Source organism: Mustela erminea, chromosome 14, assembly GCF_009829155.1.
Source record: "Mustela erminea isolate mMusErm1 chromosome 14, mMusErm1.Pri, whole genome shotgun sequence".
Classification (NCBI taxonomy): domain Eukaryota; kingdom Metazoa; phylum Chordata; class Mammalia; order Carnivora; family Mustelidae; genus Mustela; species Mustela erminea.
Window position 1 is genome coordinate 86895399 of NC_045627.1, and position 25551 is coordinate 86920949.

The 25551-nt window shown below is 50.6% G+C and overlaps 1 protein-coding gene across 2 annotated transcripts in view; it reads left to right on the top strand.

The window, feature by feature from the left end:
- Positions 1-25551, top strand: part of DOCK1 (dedicator of cytokinesis 1) — a 491527-nt gene that overhangs the window by 76402 nt on the left and 389574 nt on the right. The window contains exons 9-16 of one of the 2 annotated variants that reach the window (XM_032314015.1): positions 517-598; positions 1009-1144; positions 4612-4684; positions 7808-7950; positions 14201-14326; positions 18948-19072; positions 20188-20286; positions 21245-21317. In XM_032314015.1, the coding sequence (XP_032169906.1) occupies positions 517-598; positions 1009-1144; positions 4612-4684; positions 7808-7950; positions 14201-14326; positions 18948-19072; positions 20188-20286; positions 21245-21317 (857 nt within the window). The remainder of the gene's footprint in view (positions 1-516; positions 599-1008; positions 1145-4611; positions 4685-7807; positions 7951-14200; positions 14327-18947; positions 19073-20187; positions 20287-21244; positions 21318-25551) is intronic. The other variant, XM_032314016.1, reaches the window with a different exon arrangement.

Here is a 25551-nt window from a genome sequence, read left to right on the forward strand (position 1 = left end):
TGAAGAGTTAGTATGTGACAGAAAACAGAATAAATGGATGAATTTCATCCTCATTTCTGATATGGACTTCATTTCTTATTAGGATTCAATTTAGGTATTTAGCATAGTTGTTTGTTACAGGCTATGAACTAGTCGTGCAGTGTTTTTTTATGCTGTAAATGAATGAATGCTGAATTTTGGATTATAATCGGTCTAAATAAACCAGTAATGCTCTTAAAATAATGAACTTTGAAATGACATTTGCAAATAGTTCCACTGCAGTTGTAACCCTAGACATCCCAAATGACAACCCCTCAAGGGTTTTGTACTGACCCTTCGCAACTGCTACCTTGTGTGGGAGATGACTTACATGTTAATGGAAGAGCCGCTCTGTGTGGCATGGCTGACATTTCTGAGCTCATGCAGTCTCCTGCATCGTGGACCTCCGTGATGGTAATCATAAATCAGTGTGGGTGTCTGTTTAGTGCCATGTTGTATTTGGAAAATGAATTCGCTTTTATTTCTTTTGTTTTCAAGTGAAAACTACCTGGTTCGCTGGTCCAGTTCAGGATTGCCTAAAGATATAGACAGATTACATAATTTGCGAGCTGTCTTTACTGTAAGTACACCCAAAGCAGTTCATCTGAATCATGCACCGTCCTAATGATTATTTTTAACGACTCCCTCTGTCTTCCTCCCTGCTGGAGCATGGGTCCTTGGGCTGCCTGCAATCCATGGGAATTCAGTAATGACAAAATGCCTTCCCGGAGCCGTTCTGGGTCTCTAGCTTCCCTGTGAATCCCCGTGGCAGAGATCTACCCCAGCACTCTCTTAAACTTGTATCTGAAGTTTGCTTAACATTAATGGACTGTTGTTACTCAGTTCCTTTCTGTTATGTGAATAACTTATTAAGATGCTAAAAAGTGGTCCGAGAAGAGCATCTCAGTCCATCTTTTTACTGTCTGTTTCAATTGAACCTGCACTGAGTAATGGTTCTCTAAAATAATTTATGGAAATTAATATTTCTAGGACCTCGGAAGCAAAGACCTGAAAAGGGACAAAATCAGTTTTGTTTGTCAAATCGTTCGAGTGGGTCGCATGGAGCTGAGGGACAACAACACCAGGAAACTGACCTCAGGCTTGCGGCGGCCTTTCGGAGTGGCCGGTAATGCCCCCCTCTCCTTTTCCCGAGAGTTTCAGGATCTTCACTTTCACTGTGAGTCGGCTGCTGCAGCTGAATGCTGGACAGCAGGCGGCTCTGATTTATCAACTCTTCTGTTAGAAGAAAAAAGTCTTCTTTTCTTTGTGGTTTCTGTGGACGTGCAGCTCAGGAGGCTTCAGTCTGCAAGTTTCAGATGTAAATCATATATTTGGTTTTCAAGCAGATCCCATCTCCTGCGGGAGACCCTAACCCACATTCTCAGCCTGGAGGAAAGCCAGCCACTGGATGCTTTCAGAGTTTCTGGACTTGGGGATCGGTTGATTTAGGAGGGAATTTGCACTGCAGAGTCCAAGTGATGAAGAGGTAGAAGGAGAGCAGACCGCGAGGAGGACACGGTTATCTTGAAATAGGTGTCGTCTGGCCTCCGTGCTTGTGTTCTGTTATTTCGCTAACAGCTCAGGGAAAGGGAGAGATGAGTCCCATCTGCTGGGGGATGGTGAGAGTGTCCCCCACAGTCTGCTGGGGGGATGGTGAGAGTGTCCCCGGTCTGCCGGGGGAAGGTGAAGGTGTCCCCGGTCTGCTGGGGGAAGGTGAGAGTGTCCCCCCGAGTCTGCTTGGGGGAAGGTGAGAGTGTCCCCCCGCGTCTGCTTGGGGGAAGGTGAGAGTGTCCCCCCCAGTCTGCTTGGGGGAAGGTGAGAGTGTCCCCCTGGTCTGCTGGGGGATGGTGAGAGTGTCCCCCCCAGTCTGCTTGGGGGAAGGTGAGAGTGTCCCCGGTCTGCTGGGGGAAGGTGAGAGTGTCCCCCCGAGTCTGCTTGGGGGAAGGTGAGAGTGTCCCCCCCAGTCTGCTTGGGGGAAGGTGAGAGTGTCCCCGGTCTGCTGGGGGATGGTGAAGGTGTCCCCATTCTGCTGGAGGAAAGTGAGGTATCCCCAGCTTGCTGGGGGAGGGTGAAGACAGCTACATGTTTTTGGTGTGAAAGATAGATACTTGAATGCAGTGATTCTTGACGCTAACTGTACCTGAGAACGGTTTGGAGAACTATTGAAAAATGTATTCTTGCCCAGCCCCCACAGCCTGCCAGTTAAATTAGAATTGCTACTTTAACCAGCATCACCTGTGAGCCACTGTGGGCCCTGCCGTGAGGAGGACACAGTTATCTTGAAGTAGACAGCGGACAGCAGGCCGCTGCCATCACACTCCTTCCTCCTTGTGTCGCGTGCGGCGCGGAGCATGCCGGTGGGGCCGTCCTGAAGTCGGGAGCACCTGTGACCTACTCAGGGTGTTCTCCCACTGGCTGTTCGCTCCCCACCTCAGAAGGGTGGTCACCTTTTTGGTAATCAGCTTCTGCACGTTTTGGTGCAATTCCCATTCCCATATAGGAACTTACTGAGGTTTTATCCAGAATAACTTATGGGTGTTTATGTCGACAGAGCCCAGATGAACGTGTCGTGGACCTTTAAGCCCACGGTTCTCTGGAAGCCTTCTATGAAAATATCATGTCACATTTCTCTCTTAATATGCTGCAACGGCAGGGATATAAAACGTACAAGAACGCAAAAAGCATCGTTAAGACATATGTCATTCAGAATTCCGTGTCGCTGGGCTTGTGCCGGACTCCCAGCCAGAGCAAGAACTTGCGTGGCGCGGGCCAGCATGCTGCCAGTGGCCGTGAGGGAGACACCCCTCGATATCTGTCCATATTGTCACGGCATTCACCTCTGGGCTTGGGAGGGGGTCCTGGGAGCTGCTGGGAGGGCGGTCCCTTCCAGGACATGGGGATGAAGGCTGCCTTCCCCTGCCTGGATGCCAGTCACCGTCCTTGCTTCCTCGCTGCTTTCCTGCGAGACTCGGCTGGGTTCCTGATGTGTTCCCAAGGCAGACACTGGGCGTGTTTGACCAGGGGACACACTCAGCTGGCAGGATCAGCTCTGCGATGGAGGGGAGAGGTGTGCAGACACATAGGCAGGCGGGCCACCGTGGCTTACGGCAGCAGGTGGCGTCCGAGGCTCAGACGCCTCGTGTCATGGCCCAGAGTTCCAGGCTGGTGCTAGAAGTGTGGTCTTGGTCACGGGAGCATCCAACAATAGGTGCATCTAGAGCCGATGGCTTGCCTCTAAGAAGGCTTCAAGCAGGGAGTGTCTTCTGGGAGGTGGAGACTGCGGTCCAGGCCACACACTGCAGAGCAGCCGCAACCGGATGTTCCAGTTCGTATGTGCTTCTGCAACCTGCATCTCTCAGCACACGCATAGGCTCTTTGCTCTCGGAGGAACACTGGTATAGCAGAGGACTTGGGGCTGCGTTCTGCCTGGGAGCATACCCAGGGGCTCCCTGGGCTCCACTGGACCAGCTAGGAGCAGGCATTGCCCCTCTTCTGGTCCTGTAGAGCCCTCCCCATTTCTGGGGGTCGGGTGGTAGAAATGGAAATTGTCCGCATTTGAAGTTAATGGCTGTGGACACCAAGGAAGGCACCATGAAGAGAGAAGCAGGCCTGCTGCCCACCTCTCTGGGGTCAGGGGTGGTGATCAAGTAGAGAGAGGGTGACTGTCCAGGACTGTTCTTCTTGGGGTCTCTGGCTGTGTCGGTCAGAGCTTGACCAGCAGAGATTTTCTGGCTCTCTGACTTGGGGCAAGGTCATCCGATTGTGTCCTTAAGCCTGAATTTCCTGAGTTGTGCGGGAGGTGATGGTGACGAATCGCTTGTCTGGTGCCTCTTGGAAGAGTGTCCACAGATGGGGGCGTGCAGTGGGTTGGTGGATGGCAGTGACTTTACTATCATGATGTCACTTGGGGCAATGAGAGAACTTTCAGATGCGCCAGAGCTGGGCCAGGCAGTGTGGTCGGCCCTGGCCATAGGCGGTTGTTATGTAGAAGAATGAAATCAAAGGAAAAATTCCGTCCTACCACCACATTTCAGATGCCTGTGGTTCTAGAACATCTCATCACAGGACGTACTGCTGGGCAGTGCATCTCTAAAGTGTCTGTTGTATCCTAAGCAAAGGAATGAATGAATGAATGAATGGATTTATTTTTAAAATTATTTTAAAATAAAGAAAAGATTTTATTTATCAGAGAGAGAGAGAGTGCACGAGTGGAGGAGAGACAGGCAGAAGAAGAGGGAGAAACAGGCTCCCAGTTGAGCAGGGAGTGTGACATGGGCTTGATCCCAGGACCCAGGGATCATGGCCTGAGCCAACGTCAGACGCTTAACGGACTGAGCCACCCAAGCGCCCCCAGGCAAAGGAGTATGCTAAGTGGAACTCTGCTGTTTGAACCCCATTGGGCCAGCATTTTCATATAACTTCATTTTTCTTTTGAACATGGAAGTGCTGTAAACTCAGCTATTTAAAAAAAAAACAACATTGCCGCTGCACGGTTTATGCTGTTGTTGGTCAGAAGACAATCTGCTGTTCCTTTTTGTTTGTTTTCTCTGATTATAGCACTTACACAAAACAGTGTTCTTTTCTTGTCCCCAGTGATGGATGTAACAGATATCATAAATGGGAAAGTCGACGACGAAGACAAGCAGCACTTCATTCCCTTTCAGCCGTAAGTATGGAGCCGTCAGAGCATCGACGGGATAGAACATGGAGCACATGTGTTTGTAGTAATTCTCTTGGAAACTAAGTTTATAAATTCAGCACCAATAGAGATTGCTTCTTTTCTAATAATGAAGAATTTGTGGAATCACTGCTGTCGTACATGGCATTTTGTAGCCCCAGGAATCTTGTGTTACAGTTGCTTAATGGTCTTGCATGGAGACGTTTTCTGTGTGTTTCAGGGGAGTCACCTTATATTACATGGGACACGCAGAAATACCCTTCTGTGAGCATGCGTGTTTCTCTGGATCATGGATGTTTTCTAGTAGCTATTCACGTACTCAAAATACAGTACATTCAAATTCATCACGGGAGGTGGCTCCTTTTAAAATAGAAAACTGAACAAAATAATTATGAATTGTTTTGTAAGGCGAGAAAGAATGCTGGAAGCAAATAATCATGCTGCTGATTTTCTGTCTCTAGTTGCTTCGAGTGGACTGGGTCTGTGCTCGCCACTCTTAGGGTTTATCTAGTTCGGAAGCTGAGCGTGTGGAGAGGTGCGGGAAGCTTGGAAAACATTTAGAGGAGATTTGTTAAATTGATTCTCTGATTGGAAGGTAGATCCCATGGAAATGGTCAAAAGAATCGGTTATTTCCTTGGAGAGTAAGGTGAGAGAGTACCTATGTAACAGTCCGCAGCCATTTCACTGGGCACTTCTCCATCTCAGACGCCATGGAGAGGAAGGGGTTTAGAGTGGTTTAAGATAATCAGAAGAGACAGTTTCCTCCTGGGGGAGGGAAGTCTTAGAAGAGGTGACCATAAGGCGTGTTGGCATGACCTGTTTAGAGTGCTCCGCCTTCTGCCTCTTCCCATTTCTGCTTTTACTTAAGTGGTTCCATGCTTGGAAAAAATTTTATTTTAGGACCTGTACCTTGTGTTCAGGTGTTGGCCAAGGAGGCCTGGAGGCTGGTGATCCCCAGCGTGTGGCTGAGCGAGTCTCCCGGGGGTAAGGCGGGCTGGAGCTGTGAGCGAGGCTCCTCTTTGTACCACCCATTCTTGCATGGGGGATCCCCGCGCTCGGCCCCAGGCTGGAGAACCACGTGTTTAAGATGGGATTAGAGTGGTTTTCTTCGCTGGCAGGTGGTCTAGTCAGAAGGAAATTCTAGTCTAGTCTAGGAAATTCCACAGTCTGCTCAGTGGAAATTTTTGTGATCTTCCTAACATGAGACTAACTGAAAACGCTGCATTAGCGAGCATGAAATGGGTGTCTCGCTACACAGAACTGGAGACACAGGTGTTTTGTGGCTTTATTCTGTTAGAGTTGCTCTTCTGCCCAATATGGTAACCTTCTGTCCAGTATGGTAATCATGAGCTACATGTGGCTATTTAAATTAGTGAAGATTGAATAAAAGTAAATACTTAGTTCTTCATTTACACTAGTCCCATTTAAAGTGTTCAGTACCACAGGTAGCTGGTGGCTACCGTATTTATCATTGCGGATCTGGAGCATTCCCATCATTGCAGAACATCCTGTTGGATAGTACGTCCTTGTAATCCCACCCAGTGAAGATAGTTACAAGGATAGTTACCAGTTTTGCACGATCTGGAAGTTTCCTCAGTAAACAAGGGAAACATCATCTTCGAACATGGGCAGATATTGAGGTAATAAATAAAATATACCCTTAAAAAATGATAATATCAAGTTGCTTCTTTCGCCCATGAGAAATAATGTAGCCCAGTGCTGATTTGAATGCTGTTTTATCTATTAGACCTCAGAGTTTCCTGATGCCCTGATGTACCACTGAGTTGAAATTACCTGTTGCCTGCTAGTATCTTCTGGGAAGAGTCAAAGAAAAAAAAGGAACTGTGGGTTATTGTTTGAAAAGTTCGGAGAGTTATTAGTTTTAGATTCCCTAGTTTAAATTTCAGTGGGACATGTTAGGAGCCATCTGAGCTAGCATATTGCCGCCATCTTTTTCTGTCTTACAGCAAACACCCATCTTAAAAAACACTGTTACACGTTCAACTCTTACTGTAATTTGTGACTCCTTGCTCCATTAAAAGAAGACTAATACACAGATTAATATTTCCAGTGCTTGAAACAAAAGAGCAGCATGATTTTAATAGCAAAATAAGCAATGAAACCAGTTCTTTGGGAAATGCCATGCTAATGAAACCGTTTTTTGCTCCATTAAAACTGATTTATTATATCACAGGATAAGTTTTAGGGAAGGAAACACAGTGCATATCTTTTTCTTTCTGTCTTTTTTAACTTGGTGAAGTAAATGAAAGCAGTCCTCAGCTCTCTTGAGTAATGTGGGCTCACATGATAAATAACACTTGGCCTTGGTTCTGGAAATGATTTTAAGCGTTAGGCACTTGATGTCCATTTTCTTGCTCTCATTGCATGCTGTGTTTGCTGTGCTACGTGGTATTTCTCTTTGCACGTGGTGCCTGTTTGTACTTACCTGTTGGTTTTAGTGTAGCTTCTATGAACAACTCATGGTCCATGGGACCGCCAAATGTTGATGGTTTACATTCATAATTGGGTCACAGTTTGACATTTCAGAGAGGGTACTTGTGTTCTCCAAAGACTGTGCCATTCTTCTCACACTTAATTATCGGAGGCCACATTGGGTAACACAGGTCAATGGAGCAGAGTGGTTGGTCGTCACCCAAGTTCCCCAAGCAATTAAGTTGTAGGGATCTTTTTTTTTTTTTTGGTCTTGATTTTGCTTTTCCCTTTGCACCACCTGCCCCTTGACCTATGCCATGGTCAGGAATTACTGAAATTGAAGAAACAGATCTAAACATTCTTTGCAATTAAATGTTGTCCAACCACATTATTTTCAGATAAGTGCCCTTTTTTATTATCTGGAGGCTTGGTGCATGTTTATGTCTGGGGATAGGGTCGACCTCGTTTGCTTTACTTCTCTTGTGTGGTTCAGCATTTTCCTGATCAATGCTCTTCCCTGTCTCTCTTGTCACCTATCCTGTCCTTTGTCGTGCGTTGATTCATGATGACTCTCTCGCATTCGGTGACGATGATCTCTTGTGTTCCCTTGTTACCGTGACCTCTGGGTCTCTGTGCCCCTTTGTCTCCTGTGGTCTTGGTCGTCCCGTGCCCTCCAGGCTCGCGTTGGACGACGCCATTCGACACAAGCCGCTGAACATGTCATCCCGTTTTTCACCCAGGGTGGCAGGGGAGAATGACTTCCTTCAGACTGTTATAAACAAAGTCATTGCTGCCAAAGAAGTCAACCACAAGGGCCAGGGTATGTATTCTGTTGTTTTATTGCTACAAATGTTCACTTATTACATGAACTTGGGATAATGCTGTATGGTTTGCATTTTAGTTTGATGATCATGATGGTGGTGATGATGATGAGGATGCTGCTGCTGATGGTGGTGATGGTGCTCCTGGTGGTGATGATGTTGGTGACGTGATTGGTGATGATGGTAGTGGTGATGGTGATGATAGTGATGATGTTGGCAATGGTGCTCATGGTTCTGATGATGTTGATGATAAGGATGGTGATGAAGATGGTGGTGATCGTGATGATAGCGATGATGGTGGTGATGGTGCTCGTGGTTCTGATGACACTGGTGATGAGGATGGTGATGAAGATGGTGGTGATGGTGGTGATGGTGCTCGTGGTTCTGATGACGTTGTTGATGAGGATTGTGATGATGGTGGTGGTGATGGTGATGTTAGTGATGATGTTGATCATGGTGCTTGTGGTTCTGATGATGTTGGTGTTGAGGATGGTCGTGATATTGTTGGTGATGGTGATAGTGATGATTTTGGTCATGGTGCTCGTGGTGGTGATGATGTTGGTGATGAGGATGGTGATGATGATGATGACGTTAATGATGAGAATGAGGGTGATGGTGGTGGTGGTGATGCTGCTGGTGGTGATGGGGAAATGGGCAGTGTTGGGTCATGATCTACATGGACAATGGATGTACAATGTATGGAGGTTTTATTGCTGGTCCCGCTTGTGAGCATAGCTGAGAGCCAACCCTTGGATGAGTGGGGGAAGGCTGAGTGGGACACAATGACATGTTTGCAAAGAGTCCAGAGTTGATGAGACCTGGAAGCAAGTAATTTGCCTTCCTGAGTCTTCTCCAGCTCTCCCCTCTTCTCCCAGCCATTTCTGAAAGCACATAAAGGATTTACTAGAGAATACAGTCACTGTCCACCGGTTGTTACTCCATCTTTGCTGCTCAGAGAAATTTGGAGGCACTGGACACAGCCCAGCTCTGCGTGCACCCTTGGTTCTCTCTTCCATGCCCTTGTCACATGCTTGGTCCCAGCACATGGTTTCCTGGGCCTCTCCTTCCTCCCCCCCAAAGCTGTGGCTTTGTTTTGGAGATGAATCTCTCTTCAGTTTTGTAATGGAAGGGATTTTTCCTCCTGACTCTACCGTCTTGCACTCATCGTTTTTAATCCCACGCTGACAGGTTTCCCAGCAGCTGACCTTCTGTTGGCAGAGGCAATGAATCAATCACCCGGGGCTGGTGACAGTTGGCACTCGGGTTGGCCAGGACCGCTGCCAGAAAACAGCTGTTTATGGAGGCCTCGCCTCCGGCTCTAGGGCAAGTCACCTTCAGAACTTCTCCTACCTAAGGCTGCTCTCAGCAGCAGTGGGAGAACCCATTCTTTGGTCCTCGGTTAGATGCAGACTTATCAGAAACTCAGTGGAGCTTACTTAAGTGGCTAGACCTCTTTCATGTCGAGTTATCTTATGTCACTAGCTTTTTAAGAAATGATTCTCTTGCCTCATCTCCCATTGTTATAAAGGAGAGTATGAATTGAGTTTGAAGAGCGTTCTGGAGGAGGGAGAAGCCTTTGGCTTTCTCTGGTTTGTGAACCAGCCAGCCCCCTCCCTGATAAACAACAAGAAAACAAAAACCCCAACTAAAGCATTAATGAACTGTGGCCTCTGTTGACAGAGTGGTTTAAGCTGACCAGGACCCACCTTCTCATCAGTTACCAGCTCTCTGATTTGCACTTTAATTGAAAACCATAGGGAGAGCCAATTAAAGCTGTTTTGATTGGAGCCAGCCTCAGCCTGGGAGCACCTGCCCCCAGACCCCAGGCTTCCACTGGATTGAATTTCTCTTGCAGAGCCATCAGATTCTGAGAAACACTGTCCCAGAGTTACACAGGAGAAGTGGAGGTTGGTGTCAGGCCAGCAGGAGGACCCACAACCAGGCTCATGGGTGTCGGGGTGCAAACATGTGTCCCCAGAGCTGAGAACGGAGGGCTCAGTTTCTTGAAGTCCAGGAGGAGGGGTGTTTCCAGGTCACAGTGAGAACTGAGAGACAAGAACATTGTTTTTTCAAGGGGACCCCAGGTGCCTTCCTGAACTGAGGTGCCCCCGGGCAATGTTGCTGGCTGGTTTTTAGATTGTCCTTGAAGCTAAAGTGAATGTGTCTCTTGGGGCTCACTGGCAAGCCTGCTTTTGTGTGTAGCAGGGAGACCCAAGAGAGAGAGCGAGCTGTGAGGCGTGTAGGTTTGCCCCCTGGAGCTCCGTGTTTTCATCAGTGGTGACCCGCGCTGCCCCTGGTGATGTCTGCCTGCTGGTCGGGCTACAGTGGAGTCCCGGGCAGCACAAGGAATGGGAGGTGGGCAGTCTGCACAAAGAACCGGGAGCTTCCCATGCTCATCTGTTCTGAGCTCCTCTCTAGGCTTTGCCCATTTTAGGTTGACGTCCGCATGTTTATTTGTCACAATTGACATTTTTTATGTTTAGCCCAAATTATCCTGAACCCTGACCCCAGAGGTGCTGGGTGTTTAACGTGGACAGCGAGACTGCAGACACACCCGGACCTGGACCTCCGTTCCTATTGTTTGCCAGAGAATGTATGCTTATCTCTTTGGTTTGTAGCTACTCTGGTTAAACAAAAGTCAACCTAGAGTGCACTTTTTCTTTGGAAATTGGCCTCATTTTCTCCTTTGAGGAAAGTGTTTTAAACCCAATGTAATCAGGAGAACTTAATCTCCGTGTTTAAATCGTGTTATAACAAATTGAATTGTGTCATTAAGTTACTTCGTTTATGAAGTAAGATGGTTGAGCAAGCTGGTATTTGTGAGAAAGAAAAGGTGTTGGAAAGGCAGCGGGAGTTTTGCGAGGTGTTATTAAACATTTCTCTGTCTCTGACCTCTGTAGGTGATCACTGTACCCTGTCCTACAGGGCCTTGTGAAATGTCTTCGAGTCCCATTCATTCTGGGGACATTCATTGCTTTGGCAGGTTTTTGGGGACTTGTGTGAGATTTGAGAGCCTGTCCGCAGCACCCTGGTGTCCCCAGAAGGGATCCCATGTGACTGTGTCACCTCCTCTGATAATTTCCCCTTGCATTTCCACGGGTGTCCCTTTCACATGGCTCTGCTCTGCCAGAGGACACAGCCATGGGTTCAGTGCCTGGCCCTTCAAGGGACCGCTCCTGTAGGTCCAGAGCGTCACCAGCCTGTGGTGCTTTTTTGGGAATTAGAAAAAGAGTGCCCGTCATCTGGGTGAGTAGGGAGATGCAGGCAGTGCCTGGGTACACAGCTTGGGGAGCAAGTGTGTGGGTTGGGCTTAGCTCCCACTTGGCTTTCTTTGCCGGGGCCTTGTGGCAGGGCACGTTTTTTTTTTTTTTACAGATTTATTTCAGAGACAGACTTACAGAAATAGTGTGAGAGAGAGCATGAGTAGGCAGGAGAGGGAGAAGGCAGCCTTCCCACTGAGCAGGGAGCCTGGTGTGGGGCTCAGTCCCAGGACCCCTGAGATCATGACCTGATCCTAAGGCAAATGCTCAACTGACTGAGCCCTCCAGGTGCCCCTGCAGTGCACATTCTGAGCCATGAGACACGGGCCCCTGTTTTGGTGTCGCACCCTGACATCGTCTTAGGGACGTCTCTTTATTGGTTATGCTTCTTTCCTCTTCCTTCAAACCCTCCCTCTTATGATTTGGAGTTTTAGATTCTGAAGAGAAACAAAGGAAAAACTATGAAAGGAAAGGAAAATACCACGCATGAAACAGTCCGCCTTAGATAACACATGTGCTTTTGTTTTTGCCTCTTTTCTCTCCCAGTTTCTCAACAGAGAGGCTTATGCCTCCTCCCTCTGACCTTTATTTTCTGTTTCTCCTTTGTCCTTCTCCCATCAGCATTGCCCCCCCCCCCCCCCAACCCCCGGCCTTAGCAGGGTGCACTCGCTGAGGTCTGCGGTAACACCCGGCTGCTCTGTGCCAGGACACTGCCCTGGTGCCCTGTTCTCTGGGCTGCATTTTGTGCCTGTGGCCGCACTGTGCCACCCCTCTGGGCTTTCCATTTTCTCTGGCCTCTGATGTCCTGTGTGAGCTTTAATGTTGGGAATTCAGTGTGGAGTTCGGGGCCCTCTTCTTTCTATCCTTGCTTGTGCTCTCACCTTCCTCCCCTAGGATGCATGTTTCCAGGGAGCAGGGACCATTCACCACCACTCAGCTCAGCACACTGCCTTCAGTAGAAGGCCAACGGGAGAACCGTACACTCTGTCCACCAACGTGCATTCCAAGTAGACCTGGGAGACACCTGATGATCCCACACGGGAGATCACCTGAGGCCTTCAGGACGTGGACGGGGTGTAGGGTTTTTTGGCTCAGGGATGGGTATTCCTGGCACCTGCTATTGGTTGTGCCCATGGCCCTCCCCTGTGGCCACCCCTCCTTTGTCAAGTTCTGGTTTGATCTCCACACAGGCCTCTCCACCCCCACCCCATGGTGTTGCCTGGGTTCCTGCAGTGGCTTCTCTGCTGGGATCCTCACTTGGCTCTGAACTATCCCCCCTCCCACCTGCTCACGAACCCCCACGATCCCCAGAGTACTGTCAAGTGGGGTCTTGGTACTTGCTTGTCTTTCCAGCCTCCCCACTCCTTCAGATGGAGCAGTTCCCACCATGGCTGATTGGGCCCTGCAGGGTTGGGACCTTGCTGCCTTCCGAGCCTCCTCTCATGCGTCTCCCCCTGCGGCTCAGGTCATCCAGCACCCGGGTAGGCACAGGTCTGCATGCTCCTTGCTTAGGGTCAACTCATCTCCTGATCTCTTGTAATTTCCCTTCGGGAGAGCCTCGGTGACCCTCAGGATCCCCATCTTGGGGATATACTCTCCAGGTGCCCTGGACTTTTCCTTACAAAGCTCTTGGCCATTGCATATTTCACTGAGCCCGTGGGTATTCTACTCGTGGGACAGAAGCTGAGTCCCTGGTGAGGATACAGTGAATGTTTGCTCTGTGTCTGCTGTGCCCAGTGTGTGTCGGGCACACAGTAGGTGCTTACCGACACTTCTGAGTAGATCAGAGGGATTGTCTAGATGGCAGGAGGAGAAGGCTTCACCACCTGGCAGAGAAAAAAATGTCATCATGACTGTGGGTTTTCACCATAAGTGATGTAGGTCTTAGCAGAGGATGGATTTTTTGGGCCGGCTGATAAGAGACAGGAAGCTCGAGAAAAAGGGTGTGAGGTTTGGGGTTTCATCAAGCAGAATGACTCTGGACAGCAGCAGCCTCAGGTGATCTCCCGTGTGGGATCATCAGGTGTCTCCCAAGTCTACTTGGAATGCACATTGGTGGACAGAGTGTACAGTTCTCCCGTTGGCCTTCTACTGAAGGCAGTGTGCTCCCTGGAAACATGCATCCTAGGGGAGGAATGGGCTGGACAGACAGATAAACACACACACACTAGTAGTGTTAATGAGAGCAAATGCCTTTGTATTCTTATGGGCACTTAGGGTCCTGCAGGGCCGAGTGACCAGAGAGCTAGCAGGCCAGGCCTCCAAGGTCCCAGGGATGGAGACCCGGATGTGTCAGCTGACAGCGACAACCTCCCTTCCCACCTGGAAGCGAGGCTCTGTCTTTTGAATGGCTGAGAGAGCCATGCACCTGATTTGTCTCCCGCCTTTGATTTTGTTAGAAAGTGCCTGCTGTATTCCCTCTTTTTACTTCCTGTGTGCTGGCTGCACAGCAGTATTTTCCACAAAATGCAACTCTTGCTTCGCATGGTAGAGGGAGAGGTTGGCAGATAGCCTCAGCTCACAGCTGGCAGCAAGTTCACCGTGTTCTCTGCGCAGCAGCCCTCCCATCTAGCTTGGGGTTCTGGAGTCTTCAATTGCCCTCCTTGGAGGGAAGAGCCAAGTGGGGGGCAGAGCATTAGTTCTCCTTCACTGTGATGTCATGCCACAGAGGGACCAGGCTTCCTTGGCTGTGCGGGAGCTGACTTGCTGGTGGCTCGCAGCCCAGCACCGTGCTGCCCACCTTCTGGAGAGTCTGTGAAACTCCCTGGGTTAGGGAAGCTGTGCATTTACCTCCTGAACTTCACTTGGTGCTGTCATCCTTCTGGGGACAATGGAAAAGGAGAGTTTTCTTAATCACTCCTAGAAAAATGCTTCTTCCTGATTTATCTTCAGTGCCTATGAGAAGAGTCATTGGTTCAGGGCAGGTGCTGTACATTGCTGCTGCTCTTGTGAAGATAAAACATGACTCATGTGTCCATTGTTTTTCTAGGTTTGTGGGTAACACTGAAATTACTTCCTGGAGATATCCATCAGATTAGAAAAGAGTTTCCTCACTTAGTGGACAGGACCACAGCGGTGGCTCGGAAGACGGGGTTTCCGGAGATAATCATGCCTGGTAAGAACTGATTCCTTTTGCGCTCTGGGTGTGGTGTGGATGTGGATGGCGTTCGGGGAGCTTGTACAGCTGGCTGCAAGGTGCAGTATGGGGATGGTGTCCTGGGGGAGCTCTGGCAAGCGGAGAGTTGAGCTGGTGGGAGGTGATGTGTGAACCCCAGCATGGTCGTAGTTCATCCCTGCAGGCAGGAGCTGAGGCCAGTCTGAGAGCCGACCACCTGGGCTTGGGCTGCGGGGGGTGGCTTCTCTTGGTTGTCTTAACCTGCTGGTGGGAGTGACTTTTGGTGGCATTGTATAAGGATAAGCGAGGGAATGGATGTTTTCAGAAACCCAGCCCTGAGAACCTGAGGTGGGTTTCCACCACCAGCTGGAATAAACATCATCATTCCCGTAAGCGAAGCCTCTGTTAACCTTAATCTAGAAGCCTTTCAGGTTATCTTTGCCCCATATCATCTGGTGAAAAGGAAGAATGGGAGTGAGACATTCCAACAACCCTGGCTGCCAGGCTACGGGAGCTGGGTCGGGGAATCTCAAATGTAACGAAGGACAGTGGAGCATGGGGCCCTTTCAAGGGCCCTGTGGGCTTCACTTTAGGTTGTGCTCAGTGGATCAGTCGTGGTGGTTGGTTCACTGTAGGATGAAGGCAGCAGTTTGGTGATGGTAACGTAGGTTCCTAGTGAATGTCCTGTAACTTCTTTGGAATCATCTAGAACGTGTTCAAAGTTAAGGGGCACAGTTTAGGTAAATGGACCCTACTAGGTTCCAGACCCTCAGGGTCGGTTGTGGGTTAAATGTCTCTTCACCGCTGTGGTCCCTAGCCTCAAACTTCACCTTCAGCCCAGAGGTGAAAATGCAGGACCTGGAGTCTGGCCTCTGTTTGGAGCTGTGCCAGGGCTCCTCCCCAGCCTTGCTCAGCTGTGCTCTGCTGCTCTGAAGAGAGTATTGATAATTCCTACCCGTAGGGCGGGGTGGAGTTGGGATGCTGTAGTGGGTAAAGTCACAGAAAACACAAGTCCAGCTCAAATGGCTGAGCCCTAAGCAGAATCACTGGCTTATGTCCCTGAGCGATGGACACAGCCGGGCTCCCTTTCTCCATAGTAGCCTCTGCTGCGTTGTCTCCTGTGCGTATTGACTTTGTCGTCTGGGTAAGGGCTCTGCTGGCTTCCGTGTTCTTTCCAGACCCCAGTGTCCTAAAGGAGATAGTGTGCTTTGGACCCAGTGTTGCCCAGCAGGGAGCCTGGGCGTCCTGCAGCCTGGTCTGCTCAGGACCCTGCCCCGTGGCCCCTGGACAGCGATGGGCTGGGCAGTGGGGTGTGCACATCAGCCACCTAGACGTCCGCGCCTCCCAGCGGCAGGGGTTGTAAGAGGGAGACAAGGACACCAGACGCGTGTCTGGGTAGACACCTGATCAAAACAGGAAAGGAGGGTCAGCAAGTGAACGTTGACACCTGAAACCTGCTCAGTTCCTGTTACTTATTAGTACCGCTCAGACTCGGTAATGGATGTTAAGCTTCTTAAACCAATAATGGAATTCTGTGTAAAGATTAATCTCATATTTACATAATACTTTTCAGTTTCCAAATAACATTCATATTAATAATCTGATTTGATCCTCACGAGATCCTGGGCAAGCCCGTGAATATTTATCCTTTATATCTGTGGGATACTTATTGGTTTGCTGATAATGCTCATGGAAGTCTACACGTTGGTGTTGAACTAATTGCAATTGAAATTAAGCCATAGCCTAAAGTTACACAACTAATGAGCAGTAGAAATGGGGCCACACCACCGCACATTCAAAGATTCCCCGTGGTGTCCCTTTAAGGGCCCTGCTGCACGTTGCAGGAAGAGCTGTCCGCTCACTGCGTGCCCTGTCAGAGCTACTGGTTTGTGTAGTGTAGGGTAGGTGGGGGTGTGTTCCTTCTGCTTCCTCGATGTCTCGGGGCTGTTGTGGGTCATTGCGTTCTCTGGCTGGTGAGCTGATGTAAAGGACATCTCAGATTGGTTAGGCTGGTGTGTAGCAGCTTCCCCATACAGAGGCTGGTGTGTAGCAGCTTCCCCATACAGAGGCTGGTGTGTAGTAGCTTCCCCATACAGGAGGAAAGCATGAGCTCCAGCTCGCTGTGAAACCGAGGGGTACCTTCAGCGGGCAGGAGTGAAGTCTGTGCACAGCAAATTAATTTGGAGCTCTTAGTGGATGCATTGCTTGCATGTGGAATTGAAATGAAATTTATAGATTAGGATGACATTGGGCATTCGTCTTGGGTGGTCTGGGACGGCCTCATGTTCAAAGAGTGGCCCAGGAAACTTCTAGCTTGTACTGGTCATATTTCCCTTTTTAACTGACCAACCTAAAAGGTAACTCTAGACCTCTAAAATAATCTCCTCATAGATTCCTGCAGAAGCCTTGTAGCTGCCTGTTGTTCAGTGGGTTCTGTGTACTGAGTTGGGAGTTGGGGTTCCTGTAGTGTGGGACTTTAGCTAGAGGGAGCCACCATGTTCTCTATGGCCAGGGAATCGTCGACAGGCTGTGAGTACCGCATGGTACCCTTGGGAAAGAGAGAGAGATTGAGACCCAGGGGTGTTTTCACTCAGGTCCCTGGCCTTTAGCTTGGTAGGACCTGTGCATTGTTCCCATCTTGTCCTGTCTTATGGAGATGTTTTTCTTTCTTTCTTTCTTTATAAAATTTTATTTATTTGATAGAGACACAGTGAGAAAGGGAACACAAGCAGAGGGAGTGGGAGAGAGAGAAGCCAGTTCCCCACTGAGCAGGGAGCCCAGTGCGGGGCTCGATCCCAGGACTCTGGGATCATGACCTGAGCCGAAGGCAGATGCTCAATGACTGAGCCACCCAAGCGCCCCATGGAGATGTGTTTTACAGAGATGTGCATCTCCTTCACACAGTGGGAGAGCCTGCTGTGTCACCTGTGTTTTTCTGCCAGCTTTTCTGCCTTTCTGTGAGCCACTGGAAATCTGCAGGTTTTCTGAAGGATCCTGGTGGGGAACAGAGTTTTCCCCTGAGCCCAGAAGGTGGCGGGAGGCCTGCATGAGGCAGAGGGGGTGTGAGTCCACCCACGCCTGCCTGCGATTCCTTCCTCCCCAGAGTGAGAACCTTGGGGCCCTGCAGGCCTCCACTGAGGGCACTCTTGTGAGTGTGCATCTGTGGGGCTCATCTGCCATAAAAAGGGTCTCACTTCTGGGCCGGCCCTGCGTCTGGATGTCTAGGCCAGTAGGAGAGTGAGACCATGGGGTTCACCACCTCGCTGCCCCAGCGTGTCATGGCCGTCTGGCTGATGAGGCCTTTAAGAAGCTCTTGTAGCCCTTTTTGATGACAGGTTTTGTGCTTTGGTAGAATGTGCAGGCCGAGGGGTCCTGCAGATGTACCCGGCCTTATCTACTGCTCAGCGGCGGGTGGTGTGGGGGGTCCGGTGACTTGTCCGCAGCCACTCAGGGCTTGGTGGCAGGTGTTGGCCTGGCAGCTTTGCCTTCTGCGCCTAGCCTGGGCTCCATCACTCTTAGCTTCTCGCATAGTCAGTATTATTGACTACAGCCGCACTCCCTCTCCCAGCAGCGTCTGTGGCTGTGGAAACAACCCACTGGGATTATTATAATAATGACTTTTAAATGAAGGCTTAATTTAATAGCTGGAGACATTAAAAGCCAGCATAGAGCAGAAAAAAAGAAAGGAAGAAAACAAGAATGCAAGGGGACTTGTTCTTGGCCATAGTGGGCCATTTGCTTCTTTTGATGGGCCGGTTCCTCACGTCTCCTGTGGGAGGGCAGGTGGGTCCACGTGGGACGTGACCAGACACACAGCAGAGGGAGAAGCACTGGGTAGTGGTGCTTGCTCTAAATCATGCGGCTAATGAAGCTTGCTAAGTTTTCCCAGTCGGACCATTACCAGGGGCCTCATAGGCTCTCAGTAGGAAGAAGCATGTTGAGTTTGTTTGTTGTGTATGGGTTTTGTTTTTGTTTTCACAGTTTATGGCCAATCTCACTTTAAAACACACAGGTCTGTTCTGATCCTGACAGCGGCCCACCAGAAGGAGAGAAACTTCTCTCTTGACCCGCTCCTAGTCCCTGATCCCAGACATCAACTCAGAACCTTGGCTTGTGGCTCTGATTCTCGATCAGCTTCTTGTTCAAGTCCTTGGAATAATGTAGAGGAAGCCAGTATTACTCGTTGTCATCTGACGTGTGCCACTGATGGTGTGATGATCTCGGGTGACCCATATACCAAGAACACAGCCCGTGGTCCACCATGCGATGGTGATGGGGGTCACGTTGGGCCATGGACACCGGAGAGGGGATGGTCACTGCAAACCCATCGGCGGCATTCGCATTGCGGTGGGCATGAGCTGTCCACTGAGGTGAAGGACCGTGCTGATAATTCAGGGCCTTGAAGTTTCTCTTCCTCCTTGTGATCTTACGATGACGATGCTGAAAACTGCTTTTGTCATGTGTTTAAATGCTGAGACTGTTTTGTAGAAAATATTTTGTAATTATATATACAGTATTTATAATTCTCTGCTAGGATTGGTAGCAATTTCAACAGTGTTGCAGAATTCCCCGTTATATTATGAATAATGGATTGGTTTTAAAGGTATAATTTCTCCCCCAGGTGATGTTCGAAATGATATCTACGTAACATTAGTTCAAGGAGATTTTGATAAAGGAAGCAAAACCACAGCAAAGAATGTGGAGGTCACAGTGTCTGTTTACGATGAAGACGGAAAACGGCTGGAGGTATTTATTGTTGCAAAGCTTTATCTGTGGTGTTGAAACTTTATTTTCCAAGTGTTTTCTTGGCTCTGCTGCCGAATAGGAAAAGACATAGCTAAGGCTGCTTGATCCCGTTTCTCGGGGTCCTGGCTGCCGCCTACCTTGAGAGACCCCTGCTTTGAGAGACCCCTACCTTGAGAGACCCCCTCTTTCCCGGTCCTATCACAGGGCCTCACTTGCCAACATAGACCCAAGCCTCAGAGGTCTAGTGGTCACAGTAGAAGTTCAGACACAGTTATTATCACCATCTGAGAGATAGGGAAACTGAGGCCCGGGGAAGTCTTGTCCAGGGTCAGAGAGTTAAGTGGGAGTTGGAACTGGGTTTTGAATCTCGGCCTCTGACCTCGTGCTCTCCTGGGTGGTGGTGGTTACCATGGTGGCCTGCAGGACTCGGTGTGCTGGGCGATGCTCAGGGATGGTGACCTCCTCTGACGACTGGAGGCCACGCCAGAGCAGGTGTCCCTGCCAGCTACCCCTCTGGACCCTGGGGAGTGGACTGGGCTCCTCTGGGCTCATGTGTCTGAGAGCAATGCCCCGTGTGTGTGCACCTGAGGCTCAGCTGTGCCAGGAGGTGAGGGTGGCGTCCTTTCTGTGTGGGTGGCCCATGTCCAGGGTCACTGCCGGGTGGTGTTGCCCTTGCCACTTGGGCTTTATCGGTATAGCTTCTGCTGGAGCCGAGTGGTCAGTTTACGGCTGGTAGAATGGGAAGGAGCGTTGCCATCTCTTTCTCGCCTCTCGCTCTTCATCCTGGACCTGCTGAGTGAAGCCGGCAGCTTCCTGCAGATCCGAATGTGAAGGCTGTTAGGGGTGAGGGTCGGAAGGACGGAGGACAGTAGCATTCCTGTACTGATAGCCATCAAGAGGCGGGAATGTCTGCAAGCGAGACTGTATGCTGGCCGCGGTGGCTCCAGATGGATCTGTCCTTCCATTGCTGGGAGCATATTCCATTTGTGATGGGGTTTATTGGCATTCCTGTAGCGCTCTGCTTAGCTCATCTAATGGGGGCGGGAGGTGGGGAGATGGATGCAGTGTCAAGCTCTATGAGGTCTGATGTGAACTCTTTATGCCTTCTTTTAAAGCATGTGATTTTCCCGGGTGCTGGTGATGAAGCGATTTCAGAGTACAAGTCTGTGATTTACTACCAAGTAAAACAGCCACGTTGGTTTGAGACCGTTAAGGTATCATTTACATGGTCATTTTATCCCACGGGGTTGATTATGAAATGCTCATTTGTATCCCAAGGAAGTCCCCGGCTCCCACCCCGCCCGGGGCTGCTCGCCAGCGGGCACCCTGAGCCGGCAGAGGAGCTCTCCCCACAAAGTCGTTCAAGGTTGCTAAGGAACCATGCCGGCATTTCTTGGAATACATTTACTCCCATCTCCTTTTGGACATAAAAATAGGACTTTCATGGAGACAAATGACAAAGTCCTTTAAAGATCGCTGTTATCTCTCTCTTCCCGGGTCTGTTATGTGTGTGGCACGCTGTCTTTACACCAAATGGGAAAAAATAGAGGTGACAATGTATGGAGGACGTCTCTGGGGAGATGGGTCCCCGTCCACGAGGTGACACGGCTCTCCTGACGCAGCTCGCTGACGTCAGCACGGCAACCCGCCGTAGCACACCACAGCCCCGTGCCAAGGGCTTGAACGTTGGGAAACCCAGCCTGGGGTTGGCCTTAGAAGACAGATGGTAGCTGGGAGAATTGGGGACAGTCATCGGTAAAAGGCAGCATGCATGGGGTCTGTCTGCTTTGACTGCTCGTCACAACAGGAAGGCTTTCTTCCTGCTGCCCTAGGGCAGGTCCCTGCAGCTGTGGAAGGACTGTGGACACCTCCAATAAGGGCTCCTGGGAATACGGCAACTTGTAAAAGATCGACTTTAACAGTGAGGACATGAACATCTATGAAATTTTCTGTTGTCTTGCAGAATCGGTTTGGCATCCCTTACAACATTGTCTTGTTTAAATTTTCCAAAAGCGTTTTGCCTTTGGGAAAGTCCCATCAGGGATTAGGCAGGCCGTACTTTCGTCCCTTCAGGGAGGAAGTGCGCAGTCGCACGGTATCTCCACTTGAACAAAACCGTTAATGTGAGAAGATACGGTACAGGTGCTGAAAGCTGCTTTTTCCATTGCACAGGTGGCCATTCCCATTGAGGACGTCAACCGCAGTCACCTTCGGTTCACCTTCCGCCACAGGTCATCCCAGGACTGTGAGTAATCCTTTGATTTTCGCCCGTGTTGTTTGCAAGGGGAAACTGGGCAAAACTCCGTCGGCTACACTTGTCACTTGTTCTGGATCCAGAACTAGGTGATCCTAATAGATGCAGTTTTAATCCTTTAGCTCATTTCCATGTTGACCTGTGTCCGGAAGGTGTTACTGATTCTTTTTCATTGCGACGCTTACAGGAGATCTTCATTTTCTTCTTGACTTTTTCCTGCTGCTACCTCCTGTTCTTCCTTTCTGTTTCTTCTCTTCCACGTGACTTTCTAAGGCTGTTCCATTCATCCAGAAAGTCACTGAGATACAAGTAGATTTCAGAAATCAGCTCCTAATGCTGTTTGCGTCAGAATGGAAAGCCTCGATATCTGTTTTGTGTTTGCGGGTAGCCCCCACGTCTGGCTTCAGACTGTACTTCTCTGGTGGGAGATGTTGGTGTAGTTGTGACTGATGCTGAGAAGAGGGGAAGAACTGGGGTTCGGATCCCTGCCCTTCCAGAAGAGTTCTTTATCAACGACTGGAGTTCCCCTTTCATGTTCATTCTTGTCTGCTAAGGACAAAGCCCTGTACTAGACAGTAAGACAGCACGACAGACAGCTGTATCCCTCCTTGCCCTTTGTGGTCTGTACCCCCAGGGCAGTGAGCTAAGATTTGGGACAGTAATGCCCAGCAAGATGGGCTGCATTGTGTTGCTGTTGCTTTGAGGGGAAGGGTGGTCTGGGGGCTGTGTTTATCACTTGGGTGGGGACCACTTGAGGAAGGGGGTGGTCCTCTGCCCTGGCTCTCTGGAGATGCTTCATCTGGAGGATAAGTGCCTGGGGGTCTTGACGAAGTGGGACGGAGGCTACGGAACCCATGGCACGATGTTTGGCATAGAGGAGGGGGTGGGTCCTCAGAAGCCACTTCTTTGTGGTAATATGTCCATCCTTCATGCTGTTTCTGGAAGGGGGCCTGCTTGACCTGGGCCCTTTCCGGGGTACGGGACCCGCACAGGTAGGGGGTGCAGGAGAGTGAGTGTGTGCGCAGTGGTGTGAAGCGGGGGGAAGGTGGGCCTCGCTGTGCGGCCAGCAAGGAGCCAGGACCCCGCTGTTGTTGAGAAGCTCTGGGGAAGCATGTTCCTGTGGTCTGCAGGGCTGTTGTGTGCAGAGCACGCATATCAGCCTGAAGACGGGCTGTTGGGGGGACGGGGCAGGTGGATCTGGAGCATCATCCCATCTCCTGTCCCTTCCCAGGGTTTCAGCAGAGCAGGGCCCTAGCTCATGAGGGGCTGGGGTTCAGGGAGACGGGGAAAAGCAGGGTGGCGAGGGCTGGGCAGCGTGGGAAGCGGTCCCCAGCCACGGTGGACTTGTCTGACGGCCGGAGCCAGCCTGCCAGGTGGCGGCCCGGGGTCTGCTGGTTGTGCATGGCCCTCCTCGGTGCCCAGAACCGTCGGGTAGTAGCAGTGACTCAAACATGTGAGCTAACATTCGTGTGCTCTTACTGTACTGTTTGGATCTGTTCTCACCCATGACAGCGCCGTGGGCCCTCACTGTGGTCATTGCTCTGCACTTCGGTGGAGGAACTTGTGGCTCACAGACCCAGCTCAGTCCCCAAAGTCACCCAGTTTGTCAGTGGGGGAGCTCGGGTTCAAACCCGGTCTGTGTGCATGAGTGTCCACTCCCACACCTCGGGGGCATGGCGAGGCCACTTAACGTCCTCTGGTCTTAGTTTAGCACCTGCTGTCTACACCTCACAGAGAAGATCCTCTTTGCACACTTTAGTTTGAGATGAGTTGTGAGGTCAGCCTGGGAGGATCACGGAGCAGTAGACAGGGGCGCGGGGTCAACGGAGCGGGGTCCGTCATGGGGGCCGCTCAGGGGAGGTCATTCCTTGCCCAAAGCAGGGAGCAGGGGGCCGGGTAGAGCGGCCGGGAGTGGGAGCAGGCCACAGGGAAGAAGGTGGGAGCACTGGCGGGCAAGGAAAGAGTTCTAGAATCCACAGAAACTTGTCTTAAAAGGCACACTCGCCCTTTACGATGAGCTTGTTCTCTGGTTAATAAATTACATTAGGGCAGAGGGATATCCTTTGTAGCATTTTAATGTTCAAAATCCTTGTTTTTCTAGTCAGTTTTAAGTACTTGTTACAGACAAGGTGCTGTCCCCCGACACGCCACCACACATTTGCATAATTAATGAGGCTCCCTGGCTGTGGCTTGTGGGGTTTTGGAACCGTGTGGAACACCGGGAGTGTGAGGCTGACTCTGTCCTGAGCCGGCCACCGCGGGAGCGCTGACAGCCCCCAGGGCCTCCTCAGCCTGCCTGAGCGCACACCCGCAGGGTCAGAAACGGGCCAGTGTGGCCCCCGACCCCCTGCAGTGAGCTGCTTTTATTTTTTTTTTCCCCTAAAGGGAGACACGGTGAGCACAGGGAACCAGTGATGGGGCTTCTCAGGCTGGGATCCGTTCCGGGGGGGCGGGAAGTCCGGTGCTGATGTGACAAACACTCCAGCAGCCTGTGAGCACTTCAGGTGCGTCCGCTCCTGTTTCTCCCGAACTCGAGCTGGTGTGCAGCACTGGGTCCGGCCGGCCAGGAGCTGAGTTTCCTGGGCTCTCAGGGGGCCTGGCTGGGTGGGGCGGCCCTGCCTCCTGTGCCCCTGGTGTCCTGCAAAATTGTTGTCTCCTCCCGGTGGTGCCAGTGAGCATGTAGTCAGTCCTGCCTGTGGCCTCAAGGTCAGGGTATAGGACATGAATGAAAGGTGCACAGTGTTACTTTGTCCTACTTACTAGTAAGATCAGGGGAACCCGTGTGCTGACGGGGGTGCTCATGTGTGTCCTGAACCATGGCTGCTCGCACAGAGATCTCTTCCTTCTTACCTGAACATTACGGTAGTTCACGTTTTCTGTGTCCTTTTACAAAGTTGTTACTGCTATTTTTATTCCTAGAGTAAAAATTTTTTTGTCTTCATTCCTGCCTTTGTTTCGGTAGGTCAGTCATTCCTTTCTCTTTCTAATTAGCCAGAATTTCTTGAGCACCTGCTGCGTGCCGGTACTCATGGGCACCAGGACTGCAGAGATGAGCAAGACACGTCATCTTCGGCAGTGCTGGTGACTCGGGGTAGATATTTTGATCCCCTGGCTCAGGGTGGGTGGGCGTGCTCCTTTGTTGACCTCTGTCTGTCTGTCTCTCTTTTAAGATTTTATTATTTGAGAGAGAGAGAGTTCGGGGAGGGGCAGAGAGAGAGGGAGGAGCAGACTCTGTACTGAGAGTGGAGCCTACATGGGGCTCGAACCCAGGACCCTGGGATCATGACCTGAGCGGAAGGCAGAGGCTCAGCTGAAGGAGCCTGCCAGGCGCCCGCTCTTGTCATCTCTGAAAGAGAACGTAGGGTGTATAATTTTCATGATGATAGCCCTGGAACCCAATGTTTCCGTGCCACACTCCGTGGCCATCTTGCAGAACCTGTTCAGGATCTGCTTCTTCAGATTCCGCCTTATCTGCCTCCTGCTCTGGCCCTGGCCCACTCGCCCCCCGCTGCTCACCAGCCGCCTGGCTCTCTGTCCCCAAGGGCCAAGCGCAGGGCCACTCAGGGACTCTGCCTTTGGCCGCGTCTCTTTGGGAAGGTTTATGCACCAGCTCACATGTTGTCCATCTCCTCAGAGACCTCGTCCGACCATCTAGACATTCATCCCTGCTCCACCGTGCCCCTCTCCTGTGTCACTGTCACCAAGCTAAAGGACCGGTTTGTTGGTGTCTCCCCAGCTAGAACGGATGCTTACCGAGTTTCTCATAGACGGCAGGCCCTGTTGCTCGTCCAGCTTGTGAACCCACAGAGGAGGAGAGCTCTGCTGTCTCGCTCTCTTTTCTCGAAGGGCACTGATTCTGTGGGGTTGGTGCTCCCCCTTTAAGGCCTCACTGACCTTGAGCTCTTTCCTATAGGCTGCACGTGGGGGCTGCTTAGGGTTCTAGGCCAGACTGGGGAGGGACACAATTCAGTCCATAGCAGTTGAGAAGAAGAACACATCCGGGGAGGGGAGAGAGTGTGCCCGGGTTATGATTTACTGCGTGAGATGGTCTGGTTACCTCGGAGCAGGGCATCTGTCAGCCAGAACTTGAATGAAGGGAAGGAATGAGTCTCACCCACACACAGGTATCTGGGGGAGCGTTCTTGCCAAAGAACCAAATTTCACATTCATGCATTCCCTCCGCCTGAATTTATCGTAGTGGATGTCATGGGGTAGGAGTCTGTTC